The sequence below is a fragment of the Cornus florida genome, unplaced genomic scaffold (genome assembly GCF_030987335.1).
Source record: "Cornus florida cultivar Cherokee Brave unplaced genomic scaffold, ASM3098733v1 CherokeeBrave_3.0.0_Hap2_Chr11, whole genome shotgun sequence".
In the NCBI taxonomy this organism is placed as follows: Eukaryota; Viridiplantae; Streptophyta; class Magnoliopsida; order Cornales; family Cornaceae; genus Cornus; species Cornus florida.
This window is the reverse complement of record NW_026775581.1, coordinates 66508981-66519305: the sequence shown is the minus strand read 5'-3', so window position 1 is coordinate 66519305 and position 10325 is coordinate 66508981. Positions and strand designations below refer to the sequence as shown.

Here is a 10325-nt window from a genome sequence, read left to right as displayed (position 1 = left end):
GCTGTAACTTGTAAAGAAAAGGACATAATAGTAGATGATGTACACAGTTTGTGACACAAGTCTTCAAATAATTTATGTCATGCATTATTATACAACATTTACATATAACTGTATTCATAACTACACGTTTATAGAGTTGTTCTCATTTACCATTCCCTTTTGTTTTTCTACAGATTGAGATATCTTAAATCCCAATCCAGTCCAATGCAAAAGCAGTACCAGATTTGCGTAAAAACCACTTGATTGCTTCACCTTCCTAGGCTCTCTCTCTATTCTCTCTCTCTCATAACTTGAATTCTAAGTATGATTCCCTGTAGTCCCTTTAAATCATCAGAAGTTATTCTTGATTTTCTCACTCAATCATCATCATAAACTCTCGCACTTGCTCACACCTCATTCACCAAAACTTGAATTATATTCAACACATAACAGTTGGCAGAGGTTATTATCAATAACATATATAGTTGTTGTGTAGATAACATAATTTCTTGCAGATTAACATATAATCGAATCGCGAATGGGACGACACTCGTGTTGTGTAAAGCAGAAGCTAAGGAAAGGCTTGTGGTCTCCGGAAGAAGATGAGAAACTGTTCAATTACATTACTAGATTTGGTGTTGGTTGCTGGAGTTCAGTCCCTAAACTAGCTGGTACATATACATACACACACACACATATATATATATCATCACTTACACATTTTTATGTTAATTTCATGTTATATACAATAAAATTGATTTATGCAGGTTTACAAAGGTGTGGAAAGAGTTGTAGATTAAGATGGATAAACTACTTAAGGCCTGATCTCAAGAGAGGAATGTTCTCACAACAAGAGGAAGATCTCATAATTAGTCTCCATAAAGTTCTTGGTAACAGGTGATTTAATCATATATATATATGTGAAAGAAAATCAATCAAATTTTTGAATCTTTAGTACGAAAATCGAATTGGGTAATTCATATTTTTTTGTATTTCTGTGTTTTGTATATATTCAGGTGGGCTCAAATTGCTGCACAATTACCAGGAAGAACAGACAATGAGATAAAGAACTTTTGGAACTCATCCTTGAAGAAGAAGCTAATGAAGGAAGGAATTGATCCCAACACACACAAGCTAATAAGCGAAAACGAAGTAAGAGACGAGAAGATTTCGAAAGAAAAAGCTTCACTACTGCAATTACCACAACTCACTGGACTTCCATCCATGTTGAGTACTGCCACAACAACAGAAATGGAGCCGTCTTTTCACATTAACAGCGCGGGTTACTACGTCGATGGACTAACAACAGAAGCCTCAAGAGAGCACATCATGAGCAAACCAGTGTTTGATCCTTTGTTCTTGTTTGATTTGCAAGCGGGATTGGATCCAATCGGCTACAATTCGAATCTTCCCACTCAGTACCAGCACAGCCATTTCGAGACAAATCCCAATTCTGGATTCACCTCAATGCCTACTTTGACAAGTTTTGATCATGGAAACTTGGGGGACATGGATTTTTCTGACAACTCGAATTCAAGAATGAACTCTCTCTTGTTCAGTGAAGCAAAGGACAGCACGAGTAATAGTTCCAATATGTTGGAAAATGCAGCATTCTCACCATGGAATGGTGATGCCAACAAGTTGGACACTTTGTTTCATTATCATCAATTCAATGGGGTGAAACCTGATCAAGATCAATTGATGAAGCCAAGTTCATGGCAAGAAGTGCAGCTTCATCATACACAGAATTCAGAAGATTTCAGTAGCTATCCGTTAACGTCATTGTCGGAAGATCTAATACCTGGGGTTAACATGGATGTGTTCCAGCAATTAATATGAACTGTAGAGTCATTTTCGTTACCTCGCTCTATATACAGATACACACAGACAAGATATGTTCATAGTACAGGAAGTTCTTACTGATGGTTTGAGGTGAGAATTTTTTTTTCTTCTTCTTTTCACTTTATTCTTTCTTTTATTCCTTCTGATAATAAGATAAAGAGTTTTGTAATATTTGTATTTCACATTCTGTATTGCTTAAAGGGTGGGAACAATGTTTTTTTTTACAGCTGTATTAAGGAAAATAATTAATCCCGTGGTCCAAATTTTTTTTGTGGTTTCTAACTAATTTTCCCAATGTGTTTTTGTTCCTCTCCTATTGTAAAGACTATCCATCTCTAGTGAAAATTGAACTCAACCTTCCAATTAATTGGTATTAAATTTGGCTGTTAGATCCATTAATTTGAAGAGTAACTCTGATAAAAATTTGTGGGGCATTGTTTCACTTTCGGATGCAATTTGAATCGGCTGAAACATTGGACATTAGCTCAGATGGTATGATCTGCATCCTGATAGGAAGGTTTGAATGTTCGAGTTATGTTCGGAGCAATACTGTGACTGTAAGCATTTGTTTGACCTCTTGAGAAAAAAACTTAAATCATCCGAGTTGACACGAAAAGTGTTGCTATTGTTTTCGTCTTCTAAGGAACTTGAACACCATCTTCATCTTGTATACTTCCTAAAAGAACAAAAGTTGAACAAAGATTTAGCAGCACTAATGCAAACTTTTTTTTATGTAAGAATTTCATTCCAATTTTACTACTAAAGAAGATGAACAATTTATGATCTTTTAATTTGATCTAGGAAGTGCCATCAAATATGATTTGTAAATCCAGAGAATTTAGTGCCAGCCTAGTAGTGAGCTGGTACTTGCACTCTATTCCATGATTGGAGGTCACAGAACAGCTGAGAGTCTGGCAGGTTGATTAAATGCTCAAAGATGCAAGTACTGCAGTGTTGCAACTTTGCAGGGTATCTCCCCCAATATATATATATATATATATGTATGTATGTATGTATGTATGTATGTATGTGCATGTATGTGTGTGTGTCTGTGTACATAGAGAGAGAGAGAGGAGATTGAATTACACACAAAACACCATTTTTTGTTGGCTGTACTCCTTTAAAGTTATTTACTACACATATCTGTACTTTTTCTTGCAGTAAGATACAGTAATTATAACATGTATGAATTTTGACATAACATATACGGAGTACAAGTAACTAACTTATTGTGATAGGACAGCCAAAAAGCAAGAGAAGGGTCAAGAATTTTTGGGTGGAGAGAGTAAAATTTGACAGCACCACACACTTAGTAACTAACTTATTGAAACAATTAAAGAATGGACAACAATCTAAATTTAGGTGAGACACCATAGAACTACTTCCTTCATATCAACTCCTCAGCAACAAGGAGTTTTAAAGAAAGAAAACAATTTCAGAAGTCAAGACTAACTTGGCTCAAGCCCTTACATAGAGCGGAAATGGAAACGTAAGATTCACATAGCTTACAAAAACGCTTCACCGTAGTTGTTATTGTGACTTTAACTTGACTCAATGGTTAGCTTAGTGTACGAGACTCCTTCCATTACGGAATCTAGGAAGGATCATATGTATGTACGTAGTCTTAACGAAAATAACTTTTAGAAGCATCTGTTTCTATGTTGGATTGCCCCCCCCCCCCCCCCCCCCCCCCCCTCGCCAAATGAAATCACCTTGACATCATGTGTTGGGCTCCCCACCCCACTCACATATCCCATCTTCAGTTTCCTCCTAATTTAAAAGATGTATCATTTTTTTCAATATAAGAATAACTTGGCTCAAACCCTTAAGATAGAGGATAAATGAAAACATACAATTCATATAGCTGATAAAAATGTTTGATTATTGTTGTTATTGTAAGCTTAACTCGGCTCAACAGTTACACACAAGTGACGAGACTCCATCCATTAAGGATATTGGGAAGAATAAGATATACACAATCTTAATGAAATATTAAAAAAATAATACATTGTCGGAATTCAAATGATGCCGATCGGGTATTGTGTGAGTGAGGGGGATGTGAGTCCCACCACTATGACAACGTGCAGAAGCCCACATCCCACTTACATCTCTCTTTTTTGGGATTTTTAAGTTAAGGAAATGTATCGTTACTCTTTGTGTTACTCTTTGTACCGTTTTACAGGAGTTCACAACATCCAAATTTTACATTGCAAAAACCCTAATGAACATTAATAGGAGGACCCATGGAGTGATGATGAGCCTTCAGGACAGTCTTTCTCAAGAATAGTTGGGACATAGGAGTAATAGATGGCTGGTGGAGAGTCAATCAGTTACTAAAAAACTGCCCTGAGATATCTCCTCTGTACTTCATGACCCATAAATTGTCAATCCCAATTTCCTAAGGGCCACCCTTATATTAGCATTTTGGTCCTATGGTCCAAATTGATTAGGACACAGACCCCATAAGGTCCTCATCAAATTTATTTAAATTTTATGTAGGCCGTTAGATTGACTAAAGATCACTTAAGACTCATTGAAACTCCAAGAAACCCAAAGTCATGAGCACATTTTCAATGTCAATTAGTTCTCTCTACATGTGCATAAAGAAATGGTTGGAAATTTGCTAGTGTTAGGTCATTGTAGAGTTTGAAAGGGTGGCTAAAAAGTCTATGCACTCTTAAAGTTGCAAACTCCAATGCCAATACAATCACAATCAAGAAAACTATATCACAAAATGGACTGGCATTGTCATTGATTTAAGTGCTTAATTTTCCTATCAATCGTGTTGAGAAAATTGCCAAGGCTATCAATATTAAAGAAAGGCATGGAAAATATGTCAGTGTCACTGCAAGGAAATGTAGCTTTTTAAGTCATAAAAACCTCGAACGCGCTTACAATTATACCTAAGAAACTTTAGGGTTTTCTTCATCGTTACTCGTTTATGGCTTTACTTATTGGACTAATATTTACTAATCGATCACATGTCTCCATATTCATCCCAGAGAATTATATGGTCGTTGATGATACATGACCATACCATTTTCATCATTTTTCGATAGTTGATAAGAAGAGATTTGAACAGTTGAGATGGGCTATGTCTGAAAAAGTGGTGTATGTTAAAACTAAGAAACATGAATCATGTATGCATTAGCTCTTCGGAGTAATGAGAGAGGTTATGATATAGAGGGAAAATGGAAAATCTCTGCAAAGTTTCCAATCTGCACAATTAATCAGATGGATCCTTTATAGAATTGTTTGCTTGAGGGGCAGTTATGCCATTTCATTTGATGAGAAAAATAGTAAAGATATGAAGAAGGGTCACATCAAATTTTCATCGATAGAGTTGGAGACCACCTGGTATCTGACTTGGCCTAAGAAATTTTCAGGCCTGATTGCTCTAATTGGCCACATTCAGGCACATATAGGACTTAGTCAGGTCCTTCTTGCATCGAGATCGGACAAACTATGGGCCAGTAGCCAAGATAGCTCAGGCCAGAGCCCGATGGGCTTTGGGGAGACTAAGCAAGACGTCCCGTGGGCTCGACCGAGAAAAATGGCGAAAAAGGAAGAGGAAAAATAAACAAAGCTCAACTGCCTCACATCAATGTATCGATTGATACTATATCCCAAGCGATCTCACAATAACATGTAGCTTTGTTGGCAATACCGCGCTGAAGGTCCAACCCTTTACCACTAAGATAACACCGCCACCTAGCTTTGCTTGGAATGATTGAATTGGTGCGAAGAACAAAATTATTTTAAATAGAGCAATGCTAAGGACAGTCTTTATTAATTAACAGTGGCTCTTTTCATTGATCATAATATTTGTAATTAATAAATTTATTAATGGTATGTTTCCTATTTTATAAAACACTAAAAATATATATATTTTTTATAATACTACCCTTTTAATCTCTCTCCTCCTTCAAAGCATATCAAAGATGTCATTAATACATTTTTTCTACTTTTAATATGACATTAAATAATTAATTTTAACACAAAACTACCTTATTTCTCTCATTTGCCTTGCGCACACATATATATATATATATAGACACACACACAGACATAACAATGAATTCTTTTATTTTCTTTTAGTTATTGTTTAACAGTAATGGTTGAGATATAATATATATATATATATATATATATATATATATTTTCTTCTTCATTGAGAGATAAGAATTCATTCTCTATGATGATTTAGTTAGTAAAGGATAAAATTAGATGATAGCAATTGATACTCGCACGCGCACACACACATACATACATACATACATACATACATATAGAGAGAGAGAGAATGAATTCTTATCTCTCAATGAGAAAAAAAAATAATAATAAATTTTATCCCTCAATTATCACTGTTAAACATTAACTAAAAGAAAAGAATCAATTGTTATATATGTGTGTTAAAATTAATAATTTAATGTCATATTAAAAGTAAGAAATATGTAATGTATTAATGACACATTTGATATGGTTTAAATGATATAGTTTAGGTGAGGAGAGAGACTAAAAAGATAGTATTGTCAAAAATATATATATATTTTTAGTGTTTCATAAATATAAGAAATATATCGTTAATAAATACATTAATTACAAATATTAAGATCAATGAGAAGAGTTGCTGTCCTTAGCATTACTCTTTTAGATATTAAGGGTTACTTTAGTGTGGTAAAATGGAATAAAAGAAAGTGGAATTGAATGGTTTTTTTTTTTCATTGTCGTGTTTGGTGCCAATTTTAAAATTAGAATCATCATTCTCCACCATTCTTAAAAAATGATCATTTCATTAAAATCATTCCACCTTTAAACAAAAAGAATGACCATTCCATTCCCACCTCCATTCTCATTCCATTCCAATTCATTCCACCACACCAAATTAGCTATAAAAGTTAATAACCCATAATAGTTACACAATTCTAAACAAGTATCATATTCCGCACACCCTTTTTATATTGTACTGGCAGTAAGTAGTAACACATTTATAGTCACAATTGTGCCTCTTGTACAAAGAGGTTTTGGTGAGCACAACCTGAGCATAATGCGAGAATATGAAACATCTCCACAAGCAAAATAGACACCTCGCTAGAAATACCAAAAAATTGAAAAAGAAAATGTTTCTGTTTCACAATAAGGTCCACCAAAGGACCTCGGGTAAAAACACTAAAAATTGGATAATTCAGTACACGGGAGAGTTTGAGAAACCTCTCATGTCGAGAGGCATCCCAAATGACGGGTCAAGACTCAGCAATATAAGCCAACTGTGGCAGATTAGTTCTTCAACTTCAATGTTTAAAAAAAAAAAAAAAAATACACCCCTCCATATCTTCCAATGTCATGACAGAATGGAAAACAGGAGCAGAGGTAACAAACTACCAAGAGTTTAGAGTTTCTTAATAATAATAATAAATAGATTAAAAAGGAGCAAATTGCATTCGCATGGCACTTTAAAGATGAACCAAAACCATCTAATTTAAACTATACAACTGTTCAACAAGAATACTGCCAAGAAAGAAAAAAATTCATCAATTTTTCCTTATTCATGTTCTCAAGGTATTATCAGCAACTTTAAACATTTCCTTATCCAAGATTTGCAATGCATCAGCAAAAAAATAATGAAATTTAATGGCTTATTTGGTTTGTAATTCTGAAAATAGTTTTCAAAAATTCAGAGAACATAAAGCAGTTTGTAGAGAACAATAAAATCTCTAAAAACAAACCTTTTTTTAACTTCGTTTTTAGAAAACTGAACCAAGCAGAATTTTTTTGTATAGTTTTCAATTTTCAATTTTATGAGAACAGATAGTTACAAACCAAGCAACGCCAAAGTATCGCACCATGTTTAAAAGCTGATTAAACTCGTTAAGAAAACAACAAAACCAATCAACAACAAAGCTTGATCATGATAGACTGATAGAGACAAAGGCATGCATAGACTGGGGGATGAGATAGCATAAGCGACGTTATAGCTTCCCAGTTCCATGACATGTAAATTTTATACCAACACCATAACACAAACAATTCTTAAAGTAATCCCCTCGTGACCATCAAGGACTCTATCCAACAGGCAACCTTCGCTACAATGTCCAACACTATCAGTCTCTCAGAACTTGCAAGATCCATTCAACTTGAACTAAAAGTTCTATTCCCTTTGCAAAATTTATAAATGAAGATAAGAGGAAAACACTCTTAAAATTGGACGCATGTCAAGCATCATCAGCAATGTATCGGATTGTGACAAAAGCAAGGCTACAAAAGAAGAGAACTCTTGCTTGGTCATATGATCGAATTTGATTAATATAGCTGGTCTCGGGAAGCACCTTATCATTGTACGCATGTCACATACGCATCTAGATGCCGGTTAACCAGCGCATCAAATTCACCCCATCATACTAATATATACCTAAATATATGTATGCATATGTATGTGGATACAATCATTTAGATATCAAATGGAAAGAAAAAATATCCAAAGCAATCTAGGAACGTAATAGAAAGAAGTGAATAGTTAGTTCCTTTCCCTCAAACTGATTCGGGAGCCCACTGTCTTAACCATAACATCATCAGCCTAAACTGGTCACACTAAATCAATCAAAACAATTGCCTTACACATCCCACAATTCAAATACCAACTATATACCACAACATATATAATAAAAACATCATAAAACATTCATAAATCTACAGCATTTCCCATGAAAGCTAATCAAGCAACAGATCCAGAAATGAGAAATCAAATTCAGATTAATTTTTAACCCAAAAGACAACAATTCTTTAGTACTTCAAAAAACAAAAACAAAGCTACAATACTTCGAAAGTTAAAATTAAGTACTCGTAACATAAAAATCAAAACTTGAAGGTTCAAGTAACAACTCTGCAGTACATCAAATTCACTAGAAATAACAAAATTCATGAACACTACAGCAAAAATAATCTCTGAAGGACCCGTAACTGGTTACATTAGAATCTATCAAAATGAAATTGTTCTACACATCCCACCATTAATTATTATTACCAACAATAAACAATAAAATATATAATAAACCCATCATAAAACTATGGTATTTCCCATCAAGATCCACTCAATAAACAGATCCAAAAATTATTAAATCGATTAATTTAACCCAAAAGACAACAATCTAAAGTACTTACAAAACAAAAACAAAGCTACAGTATTTCGAAAGTTCAAACTTCAGTACTTATACCACAAAAACCAAAACTTGGATGGTTCAAATAACAACTCAACAGTACTTCAAATTCACCAAAAATAACAAAATTCATGAACTCTACTCACCAGAAAAAAAAATGCTGGGTACCCCTAACTGGTCACACTAAAATCAATCAAAATGAAATTGTTACACAAATCCCACAATTCAAATATAATTACCAACAATAACCATTATATATATATACCAGTTAGGGGTACCCAGCATTTTTTTTTCTGGTGGGTAGAGTTCATGAATTTTGTTATTTTTGGTGAATTTGAAGTACTGTTGAGTTGTTATTTGAACCATCCAAGTTTTGGTTTTTGTGGTATAAGTACTGAAGTTTGAACTTTCGAAATACTGTAGCTTTGTTTTTGTTTTGTAAGTACTTTAGATTGTTGTCTTTTGGGTTAAATTAATCGATTTAATAATTTTTGGATCTGTTTATTGAGTGGATTTTGATGGGAAATATATATATATATATCCCACAATTCAAATATAATTACCAACAATAACCATTATATATATATAAAATAAACGCATCATAAAACATAGGTATTTCCAATCAAAAGCTAATCAAACAACAGATCCAGAAATGAGTAAATCAAGTTCAGATTAATTCAACCCAAAAAAGCAACAATTTTAAAGTACTTAAAAACAAATACAAAGCTACAATACTTTGAAGTTCAGGTTACGCGCTTATACCATAAAAATCAAAACTTGAAAAAAACCCTAATATGAGATAGATCAAACCTATGCGGTGAGCACAACCGCGCCACCAGCCTCCTTGATCTTCTTCTCGGCGGTCTTGGAGACGAGCTTGGCCTTGACCACAATAGGCTGCGACGAAGACAACACACCCTTACCCAAGACCTTGAAGTAGCCGAACTGGGTCACATCGACGACGGGCACTTTCTCTGTGCTGGCCTTGTCCTTGACCTCTTGAGGCACGAGAGACCACAGCTTGTCGATGTTGACAATGGGGCAATAGAACTTGTTGCGGAGCTTGTGGAAGTACCTCATGCCGACCTTGCCGAAGTACCCGGGATGGTACTTGTCGAAGAGGATGCGGTGGTGGTGCATGCCTCCGGCGTTTCCGCGACCACCGGGGTGCTTGCGGTGCTTTCCGATGCGGCCGTGGCCGGCGCTCACATGGCCGCGCTTCTTGCGGTTCTTCTTGAAGCGGGTGGTCATTTTCTCTCTCTAGTTTCTCTCCCTACACGAGACTCCCGGGGTTGCTGCTGCCGTCTGAGGGCTTCTGTGGAGCGGCGAAGCAAATGTAGCTAGGGTTTT

At 35.0% G+C, this 10325-nt stretch overlaps 2 protein-coding genes across 2 annotated transcripts; one reads left to right on the top strand and one right to left on the bottom strand.

The window, feature by feature from the left end:
* The first annotated feature begins 228 nt into the window (after positions 1-228).
* Positions 229-2159, top strand: LOC132286723 (transcription repressor MYB6-like). The gene is made up of 3 exons (XM_059789098.1): positions 229-650; positions 747-876; positions 996-2159. The coding sequence occupies exons 1-3, from the start codon at positions 518-520 to the stop codon at positions 1816-1818; spliced, it is 1086 nt and encodes a 361-aa protein (XP_059645081.1). The 5' UTR covers positions 229-517; the 3' UTR covers positions 1819-2159.
* Positions 2160-9628: 7469 nt separating this feature from the next.
* Positions 9629-10325, bottom strand: LOC132284655 (large ribosomal subunit protein uL15x). The gene has a single exon (XM_059786779.1). It carries the CDS (start codon positions 10224-10226, stop codon positions 9786-9788), a length of 441 nt encoding a protein of 146 aa, XP_059642762.1. The 5' UTR covers positions 10227-10325; the 3' UTR covers positions 9629-9785.